This window comes from Strigops habroptila, chromosome 20 (genome assembly GCF_004027225.2).
Source record: "Strigops habroptila isolate Jane chromosome 20, bStrHab1.2.pri, whole genome shotgun sequence".
Lineage (NCBI taxonomy): Eukaryota > Metazoa > Chordata > Aves > Psittaciformes > Psittacidae > Strigops > Strigops habroptila.
In genome coordinates this window covers 3,198,457-3,224,334 of record NC_044296.2, presented here as the reverse complement: position 1 = coordinate 3,224,334, position 25,878 = coordinate 3,198,457, and the positions used below count along the sequence as shown (strand labels likewise).

The window sequence follows — 25,878 nt, the reverse complement described above, 5'->3', positions numbered from 1 at the left end:
TAGCCACCCTTTAAACATCAAACACGATGAGAAGGTTTCAGCCTTTTTTTCTCCAGCTGAACAGTCCCAGCTCTCTCAGCCTTTCCTCTCATGGCTTCTCAGCCCTTGGATCATCTTTACGACCCTTCTCTGGACCCTCTTCATCCTGTCCACATCTTTTTTTGTATAGTGGGGATCAAAACTGAACACAGTAACTTTACTCACAGGGACCCAAAAAGCCTGTGGACCCTGGAGTGTTCTGGCTGCATTGCAGGGAGCCATTCACAGCCTAGAGGTGTTCTTCAGAGGACACAGCCCCACGACATGGTTCAACTCCTCACTGTCATGCAGCGAGGCCTGGAGAATGGCGCTGCGTGGGTCCGAGAGAGCTTTGCCCTGTTTTGGGGAGGGACTGGCTGATAACAGGCGATGTGGTGCAGTCACGGGAAAGAAAGGGGCTCCGTGCAAGTCCGTGTCCATAGCTTTAATGCACAGCTCTCCTGAGCAAGACCACGTACATCAATAAATAAAATTAATAATAACAATAATAATGAGAGCAGCCCCAACAAACCCAGCTGTCACCAGTTTGGCTTCTGTGTTCTCCGCTCTGCCCTTGTCAGCAAAGGGTGCCACCGCTTGACTAATGCAGAAGACACAGAAGCAGCACCATCTCCCTCCCCTTCTCAGTGGGGATCTGCTGGAGGAGCAGATCTCTGGTTCCCCGGAGCCAGCCTGGGCAGAGTCTTCCAAAGCATCTGTGGGCTCCTATCCTGCTTCATGCCTGGCACCACGAGGCCTCAGCTGCTCCCTGCCCCATCATTAGCCACACTGCCCTTGGCTGAGGAACAGGCACGCAGCTGAGGTGTTCCCCATGCAGACACACGTGTGCATCACTCACCCCATGCCCGAGGGATGCCTGAGGGATGCCACAAGCTCTAGCACTGCTTGTGGGGCTCCTCCAGGATAATGTAAGGCACCACGACAGGCCAAGAGTCACTGGGCCAGTATCCTAGCTTTGGCTTGAACATTGGCATCTCGTAGTTGATGTCGAAGTAGATGACCAGTGGGCAGCAGTACAGGAGGGACATGGCTATCAGAACATGCCTGGCAAGGAAACCAGAAAGATATGTGTTGGATGGTGGTAACTCCATCTGCTCCTCCTGCACCTTGCAGCAGTGTGTGGCTGGCATTGGCACCATGAGGCTAGAGCCAAGGGGTATGGCAGTGGCAGGTAAAAGTCCCAGCCCCATGATGCATGTGGGCTGCAGGGAATGTGGGTCCTGGAAGAGCTCTTTGAGCTGGGGTGGGGGCAGTTGCTTTTGCAAAGGGAATGGGTGATACAGGAGACTTAAGCCCCAAACCAAAGCACCCATCCCACCTTGCCTGTCCTAGCCTGGCAGCGCTGGGTATCTGTCCCAGTCATCCCAGTGCTCTGTGAGGATAAGTCTGAGAACACACACTGTGTGCAGCACTTAGAGCCACACTTGGCCAGGCACTGAAGTGTCTTGCCCAAGCAAATCACTGTCTTTCAGTTTGGCTATTAAAATAACTCCAAGAACACTGCACCTCATGCAGCTTCTAGGGAGCGGATGCAGCCCTTTGAAAGCAAGCTGCTTACCTGGAGGGACTTGCAGAACCATTTCACTTGCAAAGCACCGTTTGACTGGTGCGGAGGAGGAAAGGGATAGCAAGCAGTAATTAGGACCAAATCCTTGGGCTGGTGCCAGGGTGAGGAGCAACATCAGTAGTGACAGAGGAAAGGGGAGACGGTTGAGCAGAGGCATGGCTGCTCTCTGATTATCTCATCCTTGCTGCTGTTTCCCCTTAGCAATGGCCCTTCAGCCCATGAAACGTTTGGCCTGGGGTTCCTGCCTCTGCGCTGGAGCCCTTACCAGAAGCTGTGGAAGTAGGGGAAGTTGATGGCCTGCCAGAGCCCACAGAGCCACCGGTCGCTGAGCCAGCTGCTGATGGCCAGTACCCACCACATGACCATGACCTTGGCCATCCGGTGAACCCTTTTGTCATTGCACCTGGAAGACACAGGGAGGGAGAGGAAGCGGAGTGTCATGGTGGAAGGAAAGAGAGTTTTAAAGAGGACTGGTTCCTGCCTGCACGTGCTAATGTGTCAGGGCAAATCCCAGGGAGTTTGTTCAGGAGAATATTCATCAGACCACACGTAGTATGACTCTGTCGGGAGGGTTTCTGACTTTCTGTGGGTGAAGATGATGGTGGGAGATGCCAAGGCACTCCTATCTTTCTCCCCAGGTCCTGGTGGGTTCTCCCAACCCCGCACTGCTTCAAATGCCCCACAAAGGGGAAAAAGCTGCAGAGGTGGTAACTGGAGAGAAGATACACTTGTCCTATGGACTGTCCCCATTCTGTGTGGTAACAAGACCAGACGGCTTTCTGGTATCCCACTGCCCACAGTCCTGCTTGTGCCTCATCCTGCTCCCGCCCAGCCTGCCCCAATTCTTTGCAGAGCTGATAGCACGACACGTGGCTCTGATGAAGGCTTGGGCTCGACTCACTCTTGTGCACAAAGTCACTGCCACATGTGAGCTTGGCAGGAGATATGATGGACCCGCAGATAACCTCTCCCAGCCTCCTTACTTTTTCAGCTCACGCCGTGTCAGGTACAGCAGGTGGAAGGCGATGCAGTTGAGCACATAGGCATTGAAGGCTGGTTTGATGAAGGACATCAAGGTACTGATCACGGTGGTGATGCCGCTCAACCAGAAGAAATGCTTCCTAAAGAGAGTTGGAGAGTTGGGATTGTCAGTGTCCCCAAGATTCACAGTATGGAAGGATAAGGATAGGAGAGGTCCTGCTTATAGCCTGAGAGAGGAAACGTTCTCCAGCACCTCCAATCTGTTTGCACATGGCTGACCTCAGCCTCTGCAGCAGTCCTGGCAGGAAGGCTGAGTTGTCTGTCTGTAGCTGTGCTTTGCCCAGAATCCCCCAGTTAGTCCATGACAGAGCGGGGAACATGGCCCTGAAGGTAACTTGTGCACTTCCATGGTGATGCCAGAGATGACCATCGAGAGGCCAAGGCACCAGGAGCTTTGCACAGGGAAGGGCAGTGAGGCAGGAGTCCCAGCAGTGCTGGGCAGGGGCCTGAGCTGGAAACATGCAGAATTGGGCTGGCTGAGCAACAATAGGGCTCAGAGGGGCCTTTCACATGCAAATCCCTTCCCAAGTTCCTTCCCTTCTCTCCCAACCATGTCTCCACTGTGAACTCCTGGTGACCTCCTCTTTGGCATGGGAAGAGCAGGCGTGGAGCAGGTCTTTGCAAGCCTGGGTTCCTATCCTGCTGATCTGTGCTCACCCAGTGTCTCCATCCTTCCTGCTGGGCTTCCCTTGCCCATCCAGCCCTCCTGCAAACAACCTGTGACATGTGGGGTGTTAACCTGCACCAGCTTGTCCTATGGGAAACCCCAGCAGCCCTCAGGGAAAGCTCTCTGTGAACGGCAGGATGCTCTAACAGTTGGACAGCACGGGTGATTGAATGGCAGTGCTCAGGAACGTTTAATTTCTTAATTAATGTTTAAATTCTCTGTGCAAACTTTCCTCTGTGGCTTCGCAAAGACAAACAGCTCCAGTCAACAGGAGCTCGGCACAGCCCTTCCCCATGGGAGGGTTTCTTACTCTTCTCCTGTCAGCACAACCACCGCTGAGTGATGGAGGGTCTGATCGCAAAGCAACTGCAGTAGCCTCAATGCTGACCCCTTGCAGGGGAGCTGGCTGTGGGCAGGGGGGGATCTGTGGGTCACAGGCATCAATGTCAATGCCCCATCCCTCGGAGCCTCCAACCCTTCATCCCTCAGAGTCATACCTGCTCTTGATGCACCTGGGGAAGTAAACCTTTGGGTACCAAAAGGCATATGCCACAGCCAGCGTCCAGAGGATGGAGAGCTCATCCAAGAGTTGTCCCACGTAGCTCAGGGTCATGTGAAAGTACGTGGAGAAGATTCCTGCAAGGAGCGAAGGACAGCTTGTGTCAGCAAAGCTCCATCCTTGTGCAAGCCTGTCTGGCCTGGGAAGCTCTTGGGGGCCATTCCTAAAGACACACCTTTCCTGAAGAGCAGGGCATGGACTTTGGTGTTAGTGGAGGCCTGAGTGAGTCAGTGCACACAGCACCACGAGGGTTTACTGGGCTGGAAGCTGTGCACCCACAGGAGGAACCATGAGCTGCAGGGCTTCAAGCACACATGGCTGTTCGGTTTCCCACTCCAGCTCACCCCTGTCCTTTGGCCACTAAGAACCAGGCTCCAGAGGTGTCATAAATGAACAGTCAGGTACTCTGGCAACCTGTCTGGTCTTCTCACAACCTTGGCACCCACCTACACAGAAGAGCAGGCCAGAGACGAAATACAAGGCAAAGGCACGCTGCTGACGGTACTGCCGGTTCAGGTAGAGCAGGACAGGAGAAAGGATGAAGAAGCTTACATTGCTGATCTGAAAAACAAGAGGCACATTCAGCTTATTGCATGATCTTGGGCAAGTCCCATCCCACCCCGTGCCTCCATGTGTGAAGAGGATACTAGTGGAAGGCATTGCGTGGAAGCAGGTATCACTCTTGGCACAGGGAGAGGGCAGAGGCGTTTCTCGAGAAGCCAGGCTGGAACTGGAAGGACAGCTCTTGCTGTGACAGGCATGGCTGCAGACATCTGTGCTCCCCATGTAGGCACCTCTGGAGTGCCCCTTTTGGCTGATGGTTTAGCTTCAGCTGCCCAGTGTCCTCAAGCAAGCTCCCAAAGCTCTTCTGTTTGCAGCCATCTCCCTCTCCTGTCAACCCAGACCTGCCAGAAGTCCCCTGGGTGGCTCCTGACCCTCTCAGCCAGCAGCCTGCAAGGGGCTGGGTGGGTGTGAGGATGCGTTTCCAGTCAGGAAATCCACCGTTCCCTGGGGATGGAGAGCAGCAGGACAAGCAGCACATCATGGGTGAGAACTGGCAGGATTGAGGTGCCGTCCTGTAGTGTCATGTGCGAAGCCACCTGGCCTGGAGGGGGGAGATATTCTGGACACTAGTCATTACATGAAGTCATAAACCTCCCTTAAACATACCTGCAAATGAAGGCAGTGAACTTATTGTGCCCTGGCTTCCAGCTCTGCAAAAGGGTTTTGCTGACAGACGTGGATTTGCCTGAGGAGGAGGGAATGGCGCTGGGCACTGCTGCTGCAGCACATGCTGATGGGCAAAATGTGGGACCTGGGGAGGAGCAGTGAGTGCCTGAGGCCAGGACCTGTCTGCTGGATCAGGCTCTGCAGCTAAGGAGGGAATGAGGTTTGAGGCATCCTCACCCTCGATGGGGTCTTACCCTAACTTTTTTGCCTCAGTGAAGGGATATCACAGGGAAGCAGAGCCTCCCCAGGGAAAACTGTTCTTGCTTATGAAGGGCTGGGTGCATAGTGCTGCTTTTTACCTGTAAGACAGCTCTTTGGAAGAGCAGGGCAGAGCCATCTGCTTGGTAGCAAGCCACCAAGGTGCCTTTTATCTCACCCTGACAAGCCTTTTCCTTCCATCTTCCAGCTAGATGCTGACCCAGACCCTGAGCCTGGAATCTGACATTCCCAGCTGGAGCCTCACCCCTCAGCAGCCCTCACATGCACCAGGTACACTGCAAAATTGATGCTTGGCTTGTGATGTGTGATGGGATCCAAGTTTGTAACAGGGCTGCAAGTTGCAGGGATGTTGTCATATATATGAAACACCCCCTCTCGTATTCCAGAGGGAAACATGCTTAATGTAAGGTCTCTATTCCCTTTAACACCTGGAGATTAATCTTGAATTTCACTAAGGCTTTCATGAAACAAGTTGATGCTCCCATTAACAGCAATTCTCAAGCTAAATCTATTGGTTTTCCGTAAGTTCTTAGAGGCAAATCCAGGCCTATTCCAGTTCCAGCTATGAAAGGAGAAGTGCTGCTCCCACTTGCACACTTGAGGTCAACCCATTCAGAAATGATGGAGAAACCAAACGATGTGTTAAAGTAACAACTGTGCTGCAAACACTTCTTTTCCTGTGAAATGGTTAAAAAGGCTTTCGGAAGACAAGCAGGGATAGCAGGAAGAGAGCAAATGCCTGCAGAAGAGGCAGCAGTGTGCAAGCGCCAGCATGCACATCAGTGTGAGGAAATGCAGGAGTCTGAGGTTGCGTATGGAGAGCTCTGGATCCCTGCTGCAGTGGGCGTTGCAACAGGGACAGTAATTGCATGATAGCAATGTTATCACTTCATTAATTCAGTATGAGATGTGCAAGATCAGATATCAGAGGGGAGGGATAATCAGGGGAATCGTGCCAATAGGGTCAAAAAGATAAAGTGGTTCCTTGCAGAGCAGCCAAACGGAGAGCTTAGGGGAGAGCCACTACAAAACTCCTGCAATGAGTTGCCTACAAGGATGCTGGGGAGGGACTCTTCATCAGGGACTGTAGTGATAGGACAAGGGGTGATGGGTTTAAACTGAAACAGGGGAAGTTCAGGTTAGATATAAGGAAGAAGTTCTTTACTGTGAGCGTGCTGAGACACTGGCACAGGTCGTCCAGAGAAGTGGTAAAAGCTCCATCCCTGGCAGTGTTCAAGGCCAGGTTGGATGGAGTCTTGGGTGACAGGGTTTAGTGTGAGATGTCCCTGCCCATGGCAGGGGGTTGGAACTGGATGATCTTAAGGTCCTTTCCAACCCTAACTATTCTATGATTCTATAAAAACCACATCTGTGGAGGACACAGAGTCTTCATTCCTCATCGGATCCAAGCCCTGATTGAAGTGCTGTCTTATACCTTCCCTCTAGGATGTGGCAAGCTCTGTCTCAAGTGTGGTGAGGAGGGGTTTGCTCCTTGTACTCTCTTTAGGAAGTTTTTGCAGAGTCTCTGCTCACTCTGAGTTCCCCCAGCACAGCTTCTACTTATACCTGGTTGTACTGGCCAGGAGGCACCAGCTCCCTCTGCCCGGGGTACCAGGGAGATAAGAGAGTGGTAATGGAGCCGAGGTGCAATTTGACCTGCAAGAGTCACCCAGCTCTGTGGTTTTCCACTGTGGGAGCTCACAGTGATGTCCCACTTCTTAACAAGTGTGATTTATTGCTCCAGGTCCCTAAGCCAAGCCTGCCTGTACTGGCATTTGCTTCTTTCACTAGCAGAAAAGGGAGGCTGAGATCAGTGACATGCCTCTCATCCTGGTGCGTTAGTAGGATCATTGGAAAGGCCCCAGGGTTTCTGCAGCTCAGCACTTTGCAGCCTAAGATGGAGAGAGAGACCTGCGGAGAACCCGTTTGCATCTCCACCCATGACAGGGCGAGAACAAGCCTCCGATAAGGATTGGGAGAGGAGATGCTGGTTTGCAGGGCTCTGCCTGGCCCTGTGAGCATGGCATCAGTGCAATAGTAGCCAAGGCATGTGCTGGTCCTGACACAAGACAGGCATTTTCTGCAGTGAAAGGAGATTTCTGCAAGACTCATTGCAGTGCATTCATTCACTTACATGCCAGCCAACCAGCTTTAGCTGGCAGAAGAGCCCACAGGGCCAAAGTGAATACCTCAGAAGCTCTGCAGACCTGTATAGCAAGTTCCTAATAGCCAGACGTGTGTAGCAGAAGATGAAGCTGCGTGTCACACTGGTGCTTTGGGGCAGGAAGCAGCAGTTGTGTAGTGTCTGCAGAGTGCCAGGCAAGGAGCTGCCATACTCCTGCATGTGGCTTCCTGGGCAGACTGAGAGCAATGCTGAGGATTTGGGTGTCATTACCAGCATACTGGATCAGTCATTTCAGAAAGAAATGAGGGTAGAAAGACAAGTCCCTGACTGATGACCCTCATGGAGCACAATACAGTTCTCCTACGAACAGCCAGAAGACAATAAATTTCTGGGTCACTGAGTCACTATAGATAGTTAGTGCTTTGTTGCTGAACTGCACCCAGTCATGAGCCACTGTGTATTATTAGGTACTTAAAGATACTGTTTACATTCTTTGCTCATACCCTTGGTGCTTATGTCTAATAAAAAGCATCCAACCCGAGCAGAGCTGAGAGGCTGGCACAGAGCAAATCTCAGCAGCGCATTGCTGCTGCGGGCACAAGGCTGCCCTGCTTGAGCCCTGGGAAGAAGATGTTGCAGAGGATGCTCCGTTAGGAAACCCTGCTGATTTAGTGGTGCAGGAGTCTTGGCTGGGAGCTGGCTGGATTCCCAGCCAGTCTAAATGTCTGGCTAACTGATGCTGGAGTCAATATTGATATAATTATCTCAGGGCAGGCCAGTGAGATAAGGCCCATAAAGCTTGCCACAGGGAGGAAGCAATCTGAATATAGGAAACAAAAGAAGAGAGAAGAGGAAATCTGTGCTGTGAGGATCATATCTGAGATAGAGCCCTGGATCTGCAACATGCTGCCATCAGCAGGGGTAGCTGAGGATCTCAGTCTGGTCCAATTTCTGTCATCCCCCCTTTAGGGCACATCATAAGGATCCTGATCCTGTGAGAGAGCCCAGAGCATGAAGAGAGCTCCCCTGGTGCTGCTGCCAGGGGTGGGAGCCAGACGATGCCAGCCAGCGTGTGATGAAGGAGTGATGCCCACGTAAGTGATGCTCCTGCCTGCTTTTGGTTACAAAGCCTGGCCCTGGGCAGGGTGCAGCTTGCTCAGACAGCAGCAGTTTTTAGGAGGGTTTGCTATTTTGTCTCCTCTTGCACGGGCAGGAGATCATATGCAAGCCTTGATGCAGGTTAGATCTTTGCTGCTTTCTCTAAACAGAAATTGCATCTGAAGACGGAAGCTGCAGAAGTGGTACCCTGTGCCTGCACAGGCACTCTTCTGAGCTCCGTGGACTGGTTAAAGCAGCCTGGCAAGAAGGAGGTAAGCGCAGGGACCAAAACAAGCTCTTTCTCTGCTGGGAAAGAGATGTCCTGTGTTCACATATAGAGAGGAACAAGAGCTAGTTTAATCACTGTAAAAAATCCTGCAGGGTTTGCTCTGTCCCAATGTGTCTGTGTTCGTGGATATCGCACTAGTTTTGTATCTGTATGGAAACACGCATTGGAGAAGTTTTCCTCTCCTGAAGGAAAGCTGTGTCTGAGTCCTACCAAGTGAAAAGTCCTCGAAGGTGGTGTGGTATGGAAACATGGGAGATGGCTGTGTCTAGCAGGGACCTAAGTCCACAATAGGCACCTGGGCAAGATTTTCAGGAATAGCTGCATAATACAGAAACCTGGGCCACAAAACAACCTAGGCAGCTATGAGTTAATGTTTTATGGGAATTAGAGGGCTTTGGGCCCTAAGAAAGATAGTTATGCATCTGGCCACACCAACTGATGTCTAGAAGTTACACAAGTAAGTGTTTTGGCGAGCTCCTGAGGTGCTTCTTGGTGTGTTCAGGATCCTGAGCCGCTTTGTGTAAATCTGGATCCTTATGAAAATGGTGTCTCAGCTCCAAAGACACATTTGGAGGATGCTGCCTATGTACTAAAGCAGGAGGTGAGGCATGTTCATCTCCCTGAATGAGCTCTGATTCAAACCAAAACTTTCAGACTTCCTGCTCTATGTGGGAATCAGCCCCTCTCCAATGCTGCCAGTGACACTCCAAAACACAGCGGCCTTTGACACCTCCAGCTGCATAGGAAATGCTGGTGTGACTATAAAGGCTTTCTCTACCTCCTTGCTAGTTTTTCCTTGCTCTGCAGCTCTGAACAAGGGGATGCAGTGCCAGTAAACAGGCAACAGCACAACACATTCAGTGGGATGCTGGAGGGATGCAGGATTTCGTCTGCACTGGCAGATCTGTGGTTGTTAGCTGTCTCAAAGAGAAGTGACTATATACAGCCCGAGCATCCCTCCTCTGAGAGCCTGGCTGGGCAATTAGAGCTGGAGAGCTGCGGGATGCGGGTAAAGGAATTATTGTTATTATAGGCAATTTATTAAAAGCAGGAAATGCTTTAAAAAAAAGGAGGAAGAGACATTTCTATGAGAACAAGAACTTCTAGTGTTAGACAGTAATTGCTAAAAGTTGTAAACAAGGCCTTTGGAAGGTTGTAAATCCACATGCCTCATAGCCCTGCTAGGCTGTAATTGCACTGAGGTAGAAGGACATGCTTGCAGAGACTGCTTATCCACCGAGTCCTCTGCAGACAGATATGGATGCTTCCAGCCATGCTTAAGCCAGAAAGCTTAATTCAAGGGACTGGCACTGGATGGAGCCTGAATTATAAAGGATCACAGGAGGTGAAACCAGCTCATGCATCAGCTTTCCTTGGTCTTGAGTTCCGGATTCCCAACCTGCCTGACACGGTTCATGCAAGAGCTGTCTCTCGTTTTGCCACTCCTGTACATTTAGCTGGAATATGTGAGCCCTGTGTGGGACTTACCCCAGTTGGCAGGAGAGCTGCAGGACTGGTATAACAGGATCTCACAAATCTGGGCTAAGGAGCGCTGCCAGAGTGTTCTCACTGGGAATTCAGCCCTACACATTGCAGAAGCACCCCTGACCCCAGCTCATTTTGTGAGCAACTGGCTGTTGTAAGCAAGAAAAGTCCCATGATTGACCTGAAGCTCAGAAAACGCTCCTGTTCCAGCACCCTCCAACAACAGGAAGTTCAAAGGAGCGAGCAGAGGAAAGAAAACAAGGTTGTCCCATCCCATCTCCCAAAAGCAGCTCATGGGTGCCCGCGCCCCAGCCTGCCCTTGGCATGTGCCCACACTCACGGTGTTGTAGTACTCAGCAATGACTGTCGAGCGCTCAAAGTTGCTTTCACACCAGTCGACTTCAGAACTCTGGTAGGAGAATATGCTCGGCATCGTTGGGCCACCTTTGCAAAAGGGAGAGGGGCAGGTTAGTTTTGTTAGTTTGAACCCAAAGGGAACGCGGAGGCGCGCGCTGTGCCTGCCTCTTGCACACACGCTCGCGTCGCACCGGCCTGCTCAAGCACAGCATCTTACCCTGCTACAGAAGACTCATCCTCTTCCCAACACCCATCACACTGCAGACAATTTCCTGCTCTGTCCCCACAACGCAGGAGGGACAAACCACTGTAGGAAATGTTCTTGAGCTCTGAGCCTGCGAGTGGTCACCACAGCCCCATCCACGGCACTAACAGCCCTTATCAGGACTTTTTGTGGCCACACGATGCTTCCCCATTTCAGCCCTGTCCTTGTCACTCTGTCTTCTCCCTTCTCTTCACTTTCTCTATGACTCAGATCTTCCTTCCAAGAGGACTTCCCTGTACTTTTGTAGGCTGTGAGCTACCTTTTGGGAGTGGACAACTCTACAGGGTTCATTGCTCATTGGCTCTGTTCTCCTTAGTCGTTTCTCAGCATCTTCCTGAGGGCTGGAGCTCACCTTGTGCAAACTCAGCCCTGGAGCACCGGCACAGACCCTGGGTATTACTGGAGTCCTGGAGGCACAGAGCATTGGAAGTTGTCTCTTCAGTGGCAGTGATTTCATGTGGAATGCGCTCCCATGCAAGCTTCATCCTGGTTTCCCAGTGAATGGCATCGAAGCTTCACACCTCAGGTGGGGTCTCCAATGCCAGGTCCCCCAGCCTGGCCCCTGGTAGTGGCAGAAGCTGAAGCTCCAAGCGGGATTCTATAATAATCTAAACTTTTGCCTGTTTTTCTTCCCCATGCTAAAGACTTTCCTACCCTCAGTGTAAGCATCATTTCTCAGCTTTCTTTTATTAACTTCAAAAAGTAGAAGTTCTGGTCAAGTTTCCTATTTGGCATATTTTGTTTCAGATCCTTGAGACTTTGGAGCTATTTTAGAAGCTGATAGATGCGTTCCGCCTTTTGAAGCACCATCCAAACCCCAGCAGCTGCATATTTGGTACACAAGAGCCACAGAAACTCCCTGGAGCTGAGCAGTTAAGTCCCTGCCTGGACTGTGCTGAACTAACCCATCCGGCTGTGCTTCTCCAGCTCTGCAGAGTGAGCAGGTACCGAGGTGACACGAAGCACTCCAGTAGCACCTCTGAGCTCCCGAGGCTCTGGTGGGAAACAGACCTTTCTGCTCCTTGAAAATCCTTTCGGCTTTGAGTCTAATGCAGGGAAGGGAAGTTTATCTTAAAACCACTCATCAGTTGATATGTTCTTGAGGAGCAGCAGTGAAGTCCCTGTTTGCACCGGTGTCAGCTGAGTCACACCACCAAGTTCAGCGGTTACCGTAGGTGGGCAGTGGTGTGAAGCTACCACAGCTTCCTCTGCTTCTCTTCCCAAGAAGAAGTTCAAAGGGAGAAAACACGGGAGTGTAATACTAATACAAACAAGCTCTTCCGTAACCTCCTGCTCCAACCAGATAAACTGACTTGTGGATAAACCTCCCCTGTTATTTTACAATTGCAAGTTAATGATGCCCTCTCTTTAAACCAGGCTGGCTGGTTCCCCAGAGCAGGGGAGATCACAGATACAGAAAGAAGAAAATAAAATAGATGGCAGGCAGATTGGTTTGAGGTTTGACTCTTCATGATCTTGGGTTTCCACGTGCTCATCCACACCACAGTGACTCTCCTGATCCCTGGTGCTCTGCATTAAGCTTTTACAACAGTGCAAGTGGTTGCGTAGGGGAAAAGAAGAATCAGAGTGAAAACGGTAAATCCCATCTGAGCAGATGTCAGCCAAGAGATGGTGAAGGATGGAGGAGGCACAAGACAGAAGAAGTAAAGGGGAACAGACAAACCCAAAGCAGCGACCAGAGTGCCCAGCGGCTGCTGGCTTGCTGCTTGCCTCTCATCCCAGCCTGGCTTACCTGTGTTCCCTTGGGATGGACCAGCACTGCTTCCACACTGTGAGGCGAAGCGTCGGGAGCTCCAAGGTTTCTAGCAAAGCTGGAGCAGCAACCTGCCCTGCCGCCCTAGCACTGAAGGAGTGCCCACGGTGTGAGCTCACCAGGAGCAGCCGCCAGAAACTACCCTCGCCCCGTCCCTAGGGAAAGCCTTGGGATGAGACAAGAGCCATGCGCACCCTCCAGGCAAACCTGCCAGTCCCCCAAAGGAAACATATTGGCTGGAGGGTTTATATCTGTGCACCCAAATGGGCAGGGGCAGAGAGGGAGGGCAGGGAAGCGTGAGCTGGAAGAGCGGGTAGCAATGCAGCCTGAAATCATCAGTGTGCCCCTAGGCAGGTTCCCGGCGCACGCGCACACACCCCAATCCCAACCCTGTTTTTCCTAGGGGAGGGACTGATCCATACAACCCTTGCAGAACTGGCTAAATCCCAGTAAACCAGTTTTCACCAAAAAACACACAGCAAAATGCTGCTGCCTCCATTTCTCGGGATTCCGACTGGAGCCGCTTTTCAGCTTCGCCCCAACTCCTGTTTTATTATCCAAAAGAATTCTATTCTCACGTCACACCTCTTTTAGTGAGTTTATTTTGTTATGGAGTTCAAGCGTTGCATGAATAGGACACTTTTGGGTGACTGCTTTACAAGCATTTTCCTCCTGAATCCCATTCAGGATGTCAAGAAAATAGGCAGCAATTAAACATTTCCCCCAAATCAACCATTTTTCCTCCATGTAGAGTTGGGAAAAGAAGAAATATGGTGCTTTCTGAAACATAAAAGCTTATTATTTCATCAGTTCTTCCTGTTGAAGCAAGGGAGACAACACATTCAGCATCATCACAAGGCAGGGTCAGACCAAGATCCAAGATGTCCCTGAAGAGCAGGGATCACACAGCAGTGTTTTCTGTGACACCGGATCTGCTCCAGGGACTGGCTCTTTGGGAATTTGAACCATTTATTGTGTTACTTCCCTGAAGAGGAGCGTACCTGGGAGCCCCGAGCTGTGCAACACCTCCCAAAGGTGCCAGGGCTTACAAAAGCCTCCCAAATCCACAAGCTATGTGAAATGAGAGGGTAATGAACCACTGAAGCAGCTCCAGTTACAGCACGGTGGAGCCTCCGTAACACGCAACTAAGTCAAGGCTGGGTGTCTTTCTAGGGCACACAGTGCAGCTTGAAGCAGAAGACCAAAGAGCTGCTCTCACCCTCTGCTATCAACAGTTGAGGAAGTCTGGGGGGAATTTGCTTCTTACTCACTTATAGCTCCTGGATGGACTGTGCGAGTAGGAGATGGAGCTCACATGCTGAAAGAAGCTCTCTGGTTCCCCAGGGAATCTCAGTGAGAAGCAAGTGGTGGCTCGCCTATCCCAGTGCGAAGAGAGGCAGGTGAGGTACAGTGTCAGCCACGGAAGGTGGCAGAGGTGGATTTGAAACTATAAGACACATCCTGGCCCAGACACATGATGCCTGGCCCATATGAACATCCTTGAGAAGAATGAGCTTTTCCACACCAAAACCTGTGGCATCCTTGGCATGAGCAAAGCACCCAAGCAGCACTGAGACATCCTGTGCCACATGATGAATAGAACTGGGAAGGATGTCACAGATCCACATCTTCCCTGATTCATCAATTAGGAGGTCATAAAGAGAGGCTGATTTCCTGGTGAGTCCTCCTTCCCAGCTCCTCCTAATGGTTACATTCTCCTGCCTGTGGTCAGAAGGCCTGGGATGCTCAGGATGCTGACATAGGAGTGGGCTGGGAGATGGGGAAGCGCAGGGAGCGCAGGGGTGAAGCTTTCTGGGTCTCACATGAGACTTACACAGAGAGACACCCCTAATCCTCCCTGTATGTGAGTCTTCTTTCACCCAAGTTCTCAACTTCTTGCAAAGACTTGCTGCCTCCTCTCTATGTTTCTTCTAATATGTGACATCTCAGCTCTGTTGAATGTGTCTCTTCTTCTCTTTGTGGAGGTCAGTGATGAGTGGTGTTCCTCAGCGGTTGGTTGAGACTGAGATGAGCTCTTAGGCAGAAGTTCTTCCCTGTGAGGGTGCTGAGGCGCTGGCACAGGGTGCCCAGAGAAGCTGTGGCTGCCCCATCCCTGGCAGTGTTCAAGGCCAGGTTGGACACAGGGGCTTGGAGCAACCTGCTCTAGTGGAAGGTGTCCCTGTCCGTGGCAGGGTTGGAACTGGATGAGCTTTAAGGTCCCTCCAACACAAACCAGGCTGGGATTCTATGATTTTGCACCAGGATCTACCATTATACTTCATTGATGAGGTTTGTTCCTCATCCTGTCCCCTGAGCTGTTCCCTTCTCACTCCCTGGAACTGATGCCATCTTGCAAGACCTCACATCCCAGGCAATGACCCAGGCTTTGTGATATGGGACATGCTTTAATCTAGAGGCCTTATCCCAGCCTCTCTGCCTGTGTGCCCTCTCTTGGGCAGGCAGCGGGGTCTGAGGGTGTTGCACTGAGGCTGCTGAGAGAGGGCAGTGGAAGGGGCAGGGGCTGTCACAGGAGCTGAGCCTGCACCTTGGGACCCAACTGCAAGTGTATTATAACCTCTATAAGCTATGGTGAGAAAGCCGTTCTGTTGCTGGTGCCACCAAAACAGGGAAATGGAGACTCTGCTGGGCATATAATCATAGAATCATAGAACAGTTAGGGTTGGAAAGGACCTTAAGATCATATAGTTCCAACCCCCTGCCATGGGTAGGGACACCTCGCACTAAACTATGTCACCCAGTTGCTGAACTTCAGGCTGGTCCTCCCTGCCTCGTCCTGTGGCACCTCGGATGGAGGCTTCCACCTGCACTGCTGATGACACGGGGTATGCTTTTGAGAAGCCCACGTGGAGAAGCTGTGGCTCAGAGGCACGTGTCTATTTATTGCCTTGGCTGGTGCGGGGCTGTGACTGTTGGCAGAGGGGCAGAAACAAAGAGCTGGGGCAGGGAGAGTGAGGTGGGAGCGCTGGCATCCCGCATCCCCACTGCTGTTGGCTCAGCACGCGTGAGTCAGAGCCCTGGGGTGGAAGGAGATGGGATGACTTCGCTCCATTCTCACAGCGAGGCAGTGGGTGAATCGGGAAGGGCACCCAGGGAATTCTGGCTCACCAGTGCCCTGCTGCATTGCTCTGCCTGGGCATAGGAAGGCCCTGGAGCAGCCTGGACAGGGTCCGTTCCGCTGCCAGCTCTTTTGCTTTTGGTACATGACTTTAGCTCCAGGGCTGCAATTTCATTCTTCTACATATAAGAACACAGGCAGGTGACTTGGGAGCCTTGCTAATGCTGAACACTTAGATAATCCCTGTCATTCATGACTCCACAGGGCAGGAATCGTGTCCTCTGCTTGGTTTGGAAGCTGTTTAGCAAATTGCGGTCTGGAAGAAATAATAACAGCAGCAGGAGACGTGCTAAAACTGGATGTGCTTTACACAGCCAAATGAAAGCATTTGTCTCCATTGCTGATGTAAAGCCTACCGGGAGCAATGTACCCGCTCTTCTTCACCTCTGCAGAGCTGTAAATATCTGTATTTCTTCACCAGGTAGGGCAGGAGCTCCAGGCAACCAAAAATCATCAGGAGCAACAGCAAAGACAGATTGCTCCCCACGCGAGGTGTGGCTTTGAAGTCCCAAATGCCTGAAACACCCGCTCTTTACAACATCACAGCCCTGGTACTTGTGCAAGTCAGGCTCTAGAGGAGCAGAGCACAAGCCTTGTCAGGCTCCAGGGGCTCAGGTTTCAGGGTCCAGGAGAAATTCCCCATCAATCCATCATCGTTGAGCAACCATCCAGGCACTCTATTATCTTTACTCCAGGCAGGATGCCATACCAGCTAACCCAACAGTCAGTCTGACCACCCTGGGCTTGTTTTGAAACACAGACAGGTTTAAAACAAATGCTTTAATTGCTAATAGTAACAGCAATAAGAGCAATAATTAAAGGAAGTTCTCCCAGCACTGTCATCTGTCACATGCGCTTCGTGGCATGCTTGTGTATGTGCCACAGAGATTTGATAACTCAGCAGGAGTTACCTGCTGGATGTGCAGGGGCTAAGCAGAGATACAGTCTGGTTTGGGTTGGAAGGGACCTTAAAGCGCATCCAGTTCCAACCCCTGCCACGGGCAGGGACACCTTCCACTAGAGCAGGTTGCTCCAAGCCCCTGTGTCCAACCTGGCCTTGAACACTGCCAGGGATGGGGCAGCCACAGCTTCTCTGGGTGACCCTTTTGTAAATGGAAATAGAAAGTATCTAAGTCAGGAGAGAGAAAAACCACCTTGTTCTTGGCAGTGCTGAACCAGCCCAGCCAGGGATCTCAGACACAGCGAGGGCTGCCTTGAGTCCCAGCAGGTTTCCAGTTTAGCAGACCCAGAGCAGGGAGGCAGCTCTTGCCAAACCAAACCCCTGCATCCAGCAACTTTCCACCCTTTCTCACTTGCAGGACTGTGGACTTTGAAAAGATGTGACAAGGGAAGGAGATAAAGTTCCTTTTCGCTTTGGCTGAGCCTGCAGCTTTGCATCCCGGCTGGCAGAAGCTTGGCTCTGCACACAGGTAGATGGCTTTATCTAACATTGCAATCCTTTCACAGAGTGGCGCAAAGCTTTGGCAGGAGACAGCAATGGTTTGGGCATGTTCTGTGAGAGATTTAACAGCAGAGCCTGCAACAGGCCTTGGGAACCAGAGGTTTCTTCACCAGTATCAGTATTGGTCTGTTGAAAGGGATAGAAGAGAGAAGGCAAGCAGGAAATAATCCTGCCCCATCTTCTGGTGGTCAGTGACTTAACACTTCCTTAGCTGGAGGTCCTGGACCATCATGTTTAACCAGTCTGAACAGACCGATCCTGTCTATGTTTATCTCAAGCTTTTAAAGGTTATTTTTTGAGGTCATATCCTGTGGAAATGACATTCAGTTTAAATAGGTGCTGGGTGAAAAAGTACCTCCTTTTGCCTATCTGCTGCCTGATGGCTGCATTGGGTGCCTTCCATGTGGGTCAATTCTGGAGTGGGAAATCATGTTCCCTGTTCCCATCCTCCAGGCCCCTTCACTGCATCTCCCTGCAACCTCCCCATCCCACCGTGGTCATTCCCAGTGCACATCCTTGTGCCTTGTCTAGTTTCCCATCTCTGTTCAAAGGAGCACATCCCATCCCAGATGCTTTGAAACCTCTGTCTGCCTATAAAAATAAATGGAGACTAATATTTAACACAGTGCCTTGTCTTGAAAACAGAACTGTGGTGTGAGTGCCTCATGGGCAGACAAGAGGGGTTGTTATAACAAGGACACGGTGACACTTAGAAGCACCACTAGAAAAACCTCTTGGAAGAGTTTGTCACCTGCAATAGCAAAGCCTGAGAAAGGTACAGGAATGTCTCTGGCAGCCACGGAGCAGTTCCAGCCGTGCCCCATTCTCTTCGTTCTTGGTTTGGTGCCTGGACTCTGAGACCAGGAGGAAAACCCTCTCCATCCTCCTGCAGCCACCGCCTGGCACAAACCTCCCTCTTACTACGGAAAGCAGATGAGATCCCCTCCTAGCAGAGAGCATCCCTTGTGTTTCAAACTCAACCCCAACAGATACAAGCGATGCTTGTGTCCTCCTGTGAGCTATGTAACAGCCTCTGCCTGTGTGCCCATGCCCAGGCAGTGGTCAGGGTGCAGCTGCCTGCACAATAAAACATGTTCATGTCAAGAACATGCCACTCCTGTAGATCCTGTTCTTGGTGGCCTTAACACAGAGCTGGATGCATCCCTGAAGGTGTCTTGTCCTCTCTGAACACTCCATAGGAAGCTCCTGATGCCCTTTGCTTAAAGACCTTTAAGACCATGAAGTCCAGACGTTAACCTGGCACTGCCAATTCCACCACTAACCCATGTCCCTGAGCACCACATCTACATGTCTTTTAAATGCCTCCAGGGATGGTGACTCCACCACTTCCCTGGGCAGCCAGTTCCAGTGCTTGACAGCCCTTCTTTCTAGAGAAGAAATTGTTCCTAATATCCAGTCTAGACTTCCCCTGGTGCAACCTGATGGGCAACCAATAGGCCAAACGCCGGGGAGAAGCTGATTGGGAACACTCCTTCCATTGAGGATCCATCCCTTCCCACAGTGGCCCTCGCCAGCATAGACATTTTCCTTTATTCATTGGATGATTCCCCGTTTCTTCGCTATGTTGTTCACTTTTTACATTTCCAGCTTTCCCTTTCCCAGAGGGACTAAACCCCATCTCTAAATAATAAAACCAACTAGTCCTGAGAGCTCAAGAGTCTGCGGGCAACTGGGAGATAAATCTGAAGGGCCCAAAATAGCCCCGGGTTGGTGCAATTCACTTGACTTCCTGCTTGCATCAGGACTGAGTTTGGCTCTGAAATAGCTCCGAGGTGTGGAATCGTCCCTGCCTGCCTCTGACCTGACCTGGGACTCCATCCCAGCTCCAAAGGCACGTGTGAGGGGATGATGTGGTGCTGGTGTGTGATGCCATGGTGGGAAGGAGGGAGCTTTCCCAGTGCCAAGCTCTTTCCCAAGCCCACCCCTGCGAGGATTCCTGCCCACACCCTTGCAGGGAGGGCGAGAGCGTTGCACAAGGACTGGTGATGGAGGAGGCTGCTCTGGGAACACAGCCTCCAGGGTAAGCCCTTGCTTATCTCCCCAGCACAGCTCTGTTGTCGAGACTGGGAAACTGGGATGGGAACTGGGAGATGGAGCCATCCCACCTGCAGCGTGCCTCTCCCTGGGGCACCTGTGGGGCTGTTTCCCAAAGAGTGGAGTTTCCCAAATCCTCTTTTCGTGTCCTGAAATCTCCCTGCAGACAGTGAGAGGAGCACAGCAACCCCCTCGTGCTCTGGCATTGCGGAGGTGATGAGGAGGAACTCCAGTTTATCCCAGGATGCTCTTATTGGGATGTTACTCCTGCAAGTAACCGGAATATTAGCACAAACTTTGCAGTCAGGAGCAAGTGCAGTGACTGAGCAGATAACAAACAAATCCTGTATTTTCCTACCTGTTCACAGAAATTCTTCAGACAAGATGAATAGGTGGAGGGGCAGGATTTCTAAGCCTGGAAGCAGGAAGTTTTGCAGCATTGGAGCTGGGACATATCAATGTGTTTAAGCCTAGGCCAGAGAAAGAAAAGATATCAGGGTTCACCCACCAATGGTCACACTGCACACAAGTGTCATGAGCTGGCTGAGACCTGATGCAGTTGAAGGGGGCAGGAAAATGGTGCAGGGACAGACACGATCTTGGTGATACTCCAAAGGAGGAGGTAGGTATTGTTTCAATCATGTGTTTTTGAGATATAAACCCAAAAGAGGTGGCATTTGAGAATCCTACACACTGACTTCATGCCTGTTTGCTTGCGTGTGTTGTCTTTCTGGACTGAAGCATCTGCTCTCGAGGGGGATGAGGGCAGTTTCCTGGGGTTCCCTGGAGGTATCCATCCCAGCAGACACAGCTTTACCTAACACAAACATCAGGGGTGCATCTTGGGGCCTGAGGCACCTGAGGACCATTCCCCATCCCTGGCAGTGTTCAAGGCCAGGTTGGACACAGGGGCTTGGAGCAACCTGCTCTAGTGGAAGGTGTCCCTGCCCATGGCAGGGGGTTGGGACTGGGTGAGATTTAAGGTCCCTTCCAACCCAAACCGGGCTGGGATTCTATATAATCCATCTCATGTGTGTGTCACACGCTGCTGGGAGCTCTTTGGGACAGGTTTCTCTGTGGTCTTTCTGCTTGTTGGCTCCTTTACAGGCAGATCCAAACCCCCGTGGCAGTGCAAAGCAGTACTCGCTGTGATGATAGTTCCTGGCGCTGTTACTGCTTGGTCCAGCTGAGCTGGGAGGCTTTGCAGAGCTGGTGCCAACAGTCATTATCCACCAGGCTCCTTTTTTACCAAGTATTGCAAACAGCCCGGGAGTGCTGGGGCAGCCTGGAGGTGATAACCCCATGGAGGTGATAACACCTCATAAGGGTTAGGTGGGGATAGAGCACACCTGGCCAAGGACAGCCCTGTCTCCCCAAATCACACCCCAGGTACAACCCTGCTGCCTCCTCTGTAGCTGGATCCATTCAGCCCTTGGTTTCCAAGGCACTGATTGCAATGGAAATGATGCTGAGTGCGTTTCCTGGGAGAAGCTGGGCTGAAGGGCACTGGCTTTCGCTGGGGTGGTGGTGGATAAACACCTTCCCCACTACACAGCTCACCTTCCCTATCAGAAAGGTCAAACAGGGATCTGGAAGGTGCCTCCAGATCTGCTTTGAGATAGGGGCTGGGTGGTGTTATCTGGTTATGCTGCATAAAGACTCCACTATCCACAGCTAATTACAGCAGGGCAGAGAGAAGCCATCCTGAGCTGAGGAGCCCCTGCACTGGGATAATGACTCCATTTTCAGAGCGCAAAGGAAGCTGCCTCCTGCCTGGGTGTTTCAAACCAGGCACAGGCTGTTGTGAGGGATGGGATGCAACAGGTAAATTCTAGGGAGAATGGTTGGATTTTCCTTTTCATTCCCTGACTGGCTGATAAAATATTAAGGTGCAAAGCACATGGCTTGCAAGGCTGTTGTGGTGCAGAAGGCTGGAGGGAGAGGCCAATGTCCCCTCTGCACCATTAGGAGAATCATGGATAAAGGAGAAACGCTGGAAATACGAGAGAATTGTGACTTTATCTTACACTGAGGAAATACTGTGTGTGAAGTGGAGTGCCAGTCCCGTGCCTTGCTCTGCTTAGGCACTAATTCAGATACACAGTGCTCAGGACAGTGGAAAACCCAGGGGTGGCTCTGGAAGTGCCTCCATCTCCCTGCCGCTTTTTGGGAGCCCCCAAACAACTGGAACTGATGCTCCAGGCAATTCAGCCACGTTCCTGGATGGAGGCTGGTGGTATCCAATCCCTTTGGGCGCCTCCGTGTTGCCTCTAAATAGGAAAAGCTGCCTGGAGGTGGCGTGTCCCCTGGACGAGGGTCGCAGAGCCGGGGAGGGAGCATCAGCATCACCCCATCACCCCACATCAGCTTCGGGGCTCCAGCCCCGCTCCCCCGCCCCGGTACCCCTGGGCCCGGCGGGGCGATGCTGCCCTCTGGCGGCACCGGCGCAGCGCTGCAGCGAGGTACGAGGTCGGGGGGTGCCGGGGCCGGCACATGGGACCTGCGGGTTTGGTACCCCCGAGATCCACCCGCAGAACCAACTAACGAGAATAACGGGAATTCCTACTACAGGCTCCCGAGGAATGACAGGAGGAGAGGGCTGGGGGGGGGGAGGCATGCGGCCAGGAGAGGGGCTTTGGACAAGGGCCTGTAGGGACAGGACAAGGGGAAAGGCTTTAACCTGCCAGAGGGGAGATTGAGATAGCTCTTAGGCAGAAGTTCTTCCCTGTGAGGGTGGTGGAACACTGGCAAGACAGTGTGGGATTCTAGGATTCTATGGCTAAACTTCCAATAAGACAACTTGCTCCAGAGATCTTCAGGGCAGTTTGGAGATGTCCAGTGAAGGATATGACCAGGTGACTTCACTGAAGATTTACAAGCCCATAAGGCATCTACTGGGAGACCAAAAGATCCAGTGCCCACATGCACCCCAGTAACCACCCCAAAGGACTAAGCAAATAAGGCTAATGCAGTCATGGAATCCCAGACTGATTTGGGTGGAAGAGACTCATCCTGTTCCAACCCCTGCCACGGGCAGGGACACCTTGACTAGAGCAGGTTGCTCCAAGCCCCTGTGTCCAACCTGGCCTTGAACACTGCCAGGGATGGGGCAGCCACAGCTTCTCTGGGCACCCTGTGCCAGCGCCTCAGCACCCTCACAGGGAAGAGCTTCTGTCTCAGAGCTCATCTCAATCTCCCCTCTGGCAGGTTAAAGCCATTCCCCTTGGCCTGTCCCTACAGGCCCTTGTCCAAAGCCCCTCTCCAGGTTTCCTGGAGCCCCTTTAGGCACTGGAGCTGCTCTAAGGTCTCCCCTTCAGGAGCCTTCTCTTCTCCAGGCTGCCCCAGCCCAGCTCTCTCAGCCTGGCTCCAGAGCAGAGCTGCTCCAGCCCTCGCAGCATCTCCGTGGCCTCCTCTGGACTTGCTCCAACAGCTCCACGTCCCTCTGGTGCTGCTGCCCCAGAGCTGTATCAGGACTGCAGGGGGAGTCTGTGTTTTGAGGATGGGGAAGTGTGTTGTGGTGAGAAGGACCTTGTGGTGCAGAGAGCAGTAATGGCCTGTTTATTGTACAGGTTTCACTCTCGGGATGCTCTGGGCTAGGAACGAAGTAGTTAAAGCCAACTAACACACCAGCAGCTCATGTTGTGTTGTATAACAGACAGATAATACGTTATTCCCAGCATCTGTGCTGCAGCTTGCGTGAAAAGCTCCAGACCTGAATTTCAACCCGTGTCAGCATTTACAGTCCAGCCTTCCAGTTGCTGTCACTTGCACAGTAAATTACCGGCTTCGCGTTAATCTGCCCAAACATTGAAACTCTCGGAGCAGTTTAAATGCATCCACCAGACACCGAGTCCCAGGCGCAGCTTTAAAATCAATTCGGTTAAAGCAGAGCAGGGTTTTGTGTTTTAGGACAAACATAAAGCTCAGCTCCCGAGGGAGCTCTGCAGCCCACGGGACGGGAGATAAAGCCACCTCGGGATGGGCGGAGGGGGGGGGGAGCATTGTTTTCTACAAAGAACAGGAAACGAGCCTCAAAGAGTACATGAAAGAGACCTTAAAACAAATGCAGATCAGCAAGGGGGGACATGCAGCCCAGCTCCCAGCTGCTCTGCCCAGGGCAGCCCCATGGAGCTGCTGTTCTGGCCTGTGGGGGAGCTCAGAGAGGGGAGATAGGGGACCCTTGGGGTGCCAGGACCTGATTGTCCCTCCTGAGTAGGTCTTGGTGAAGCCAAAAAGACCTGGGTTCACCCTGCGGAGAAGGGACCTGGGCATGGTTGGGCTTAGTGATCTTGTATAGGGGTCAGTGATCTTGTATTGGGCTCAATGATCTTATGGTTGGGCTCAGTGATCTTATGGTTGGATGCAATGATCTTAAAGGTCTTTTCCAACCTAAATAACGTGATGATTCCATGCCTCCCTTGCTGCTTCACCCCTGGGGATGGGACTAACCCAGCCAGGGCAATAAGAGGATGCTCGGAGCCTTGCAGCTGAGCCCATCCCAACCATGGTCTGCTTTCCAGTTCCTTCAGCGCCACCACCACACACCTCATCCTCCACAGCATCTGCCCACCTCCACACAGCCTCGGTGCTGGGTGTTTCAGAGTTACTCCTTAGGGGCACGCTGAGGAGAAGGGTGACTGGCGTGGTGCCCCATGGACTGATCACCCCATGGCAGAGCACTGGGAGCTCAAACAGAGTTGCTGTCAGAAGAAGGGAGATCACAGACACGCAAAAATGCACCGACACTGAAGGGATTTCCTTATGGAGATGTCCCTTATCTGCTCTTAAAAATGAACCAACTGGGTTTGGCCCCTTTGGAGCTTAAACCCCTCTACTGAATGTCACCGTTTCATTTTGCTGCTCCTAATAAAATCAGGCTCATGTTAGAGCCAACTGGCAAAAATTATCCGCAATGTACCAGAAAGCCATTTCCTCCCATACAAGGCAAGCCAGTGGCCTCCTGCCAAAGGGGACAATGGGGGACTCTGAGGCTGGTCCTGCGAGCCCTCGTGTTCCTGTTTACTTGGAGGCTTGGTCCTTGATCAGAGAGATTTCTCTGGGTATTTTTGAAGCTAATGTTAATGGAGTCATTGGCAGCAGTGCCCACATCCTGCAGGAATCCTCCTCCTGCACGGGGTCTCTGGGAATGGTGGCACCTCTTGGACCTTCCCGAGCCATATGCAGCGAGTCCCACCAGCTCTGTGGCTCTCCTGAAGTGTGGCTCCATGGCACTGCCTGGGCCTGGCATTCCCACAGCCATGCATCCCATGGGCTGCAGGATTCCCAGCTCACTGTGTTTGTACCCGGAGCACAGCCGTGGGCTGTCCATCAGATGAGAGAAGGGAAAAACATCATGGTAACCCCCACCGTGACTGTTATCTCATCCTTCCCGGAGCAGAAAGCCTGACCAACACCCTGGCTTTATCAGCTGCCCCGGCCCCAGCACCGCTGGCAGGCGCAGCCTCAGCAGTGGCCAAAACAGGAGGCTGGGGATGGGAATGGGGATGTGGTGCTGGGAATGGGAACATGGAGCTGGGGATGGGAACATGGTGCTGGGGATGGGGACATGGAGCTGGGGATGGGAACATGGTGCTGGAGATGGGGACATGGAACCGGGGATGGGAACGTGGGGACAGCAATGTGAAGCTGGGGATGGAAACATGGTGCTGGGGATGGGAACGTGGAGCTGGGGATGGGAACATGGGGGTGGCAATGTGGAGCTGGGGATGGGAACATGGGAATGGCAATGTGGAGCTGGGGATGGGAACATGGGAATGGCAATGTGGAGCTGGGGATGGGAACATGGGAATGGCAATGTGGAGATGGGGATGGGAACATGATGCTGGGGATGGGAACATGGTGCTGGGAATGGGAACATGGGGATGGTAATGTGGACATGGTGATGTGAACATGGGAATGGCAATGTGGAGATGGGGATGGGAACATGGTGCTGGGAATGCAAACATGGAGCTGGGGATGGGAACATGGGGATGGGAACATGGCACTGGAGAAGGGACCACGGCTCCTGAGGATGGAAACATGGAGCTTAGGAATGGGAACATAGCATATGGGAATGTGGCACCTGGAGACGGAAACATGACGCTGGGGATAGGAACACGGGGATGGGGATGTGGTGCTGAGGACTACTAGAACGTGGTGCTGGGATGGGAACATGGCACTGGAGGACGGAACATGGCTCCTGAGGATGGAAACACGGCACCTGAGGATAAGAACGTGGTGCCTGGGGACGAGACCGTGGCACCGGGACTGGGAACATGGCACTGGAGAAAGGAACACGGGGGAAGGGAAGGGAAGGGAAGGGAAGGGAAGGGAAGGGAAGGGAAGGGAAGGGAAGGGAAGGGAAGGGAAGGGAAGGGAAGGGAAGGGAAGGGAAGGGAAGGGAAGGGAAAGCTGGGGCCGCTTTCCCGCCCCCCCCCCCCCCCTTGGCTCCGCGCTACCGAGCGCGGCGGGGCGGGGCCGACAGGGGGCGCTGCCGGTGGGGGTGGGCGC

General features: G+C 52.3%; 1 protein-coding gene across 1 annotated transcript; it reads right to left on the bottom strand.

Moving 5' to 3' along the window:
• Positions 1-808: 808 nt before the first annotated feature.
• ACER1 (alkaline ceramidase 1) lies at positions 809-10,752 on the bottom strand. The gene is made up of 6 exons (XM_030509587.1): positions 10,660-10,752; positions 4,320-4,434; positions 3,812-3,950; positions 2,590-2,727; positions 1,872-2,009; positions 809-1,083 (listed from the first exon to the last, which is right to left on the bottom strand). Exons 1-6 carry the CDS (start codon positions 10,750-10,752, stop codon positions 915-917), a joined length of 792 nt encoding a protein of 263 aa, XP_030365447.1. The 3' UTR covers positions 809-914.
• Positions 10,753-25,878: the final 15,126 nt, after the last annotated feature.

What these genes read in the sequence shown, in the direction of transcription:
- ACER1 (XM_030509587.1), bottom strand. Translation starts at nt 10,752, where the DNA reads ATGCCGAGCATATTCTCCTACCAGAGTTCTGAAGTCGACTGGTGTGAA. An exon ending in TTGCTGAGTACTACAACACC is followed by an intron (nt 4,435 to 10,659) that starts GTGAGTGTGGGC and finishes CTTGTTTTTCAG; the next exon opens with ATCAGCAATGTAAGCTTCTT. An exon ending in CCCTACTTCCACAGCTTCTG is followed by an intron (nt 1,084 to 1,871) that starts GTAAGGGCTCCA and finishes TTTCCTTGCCAG; the next exon opens with GCATGTTCTGATAGCCATGT.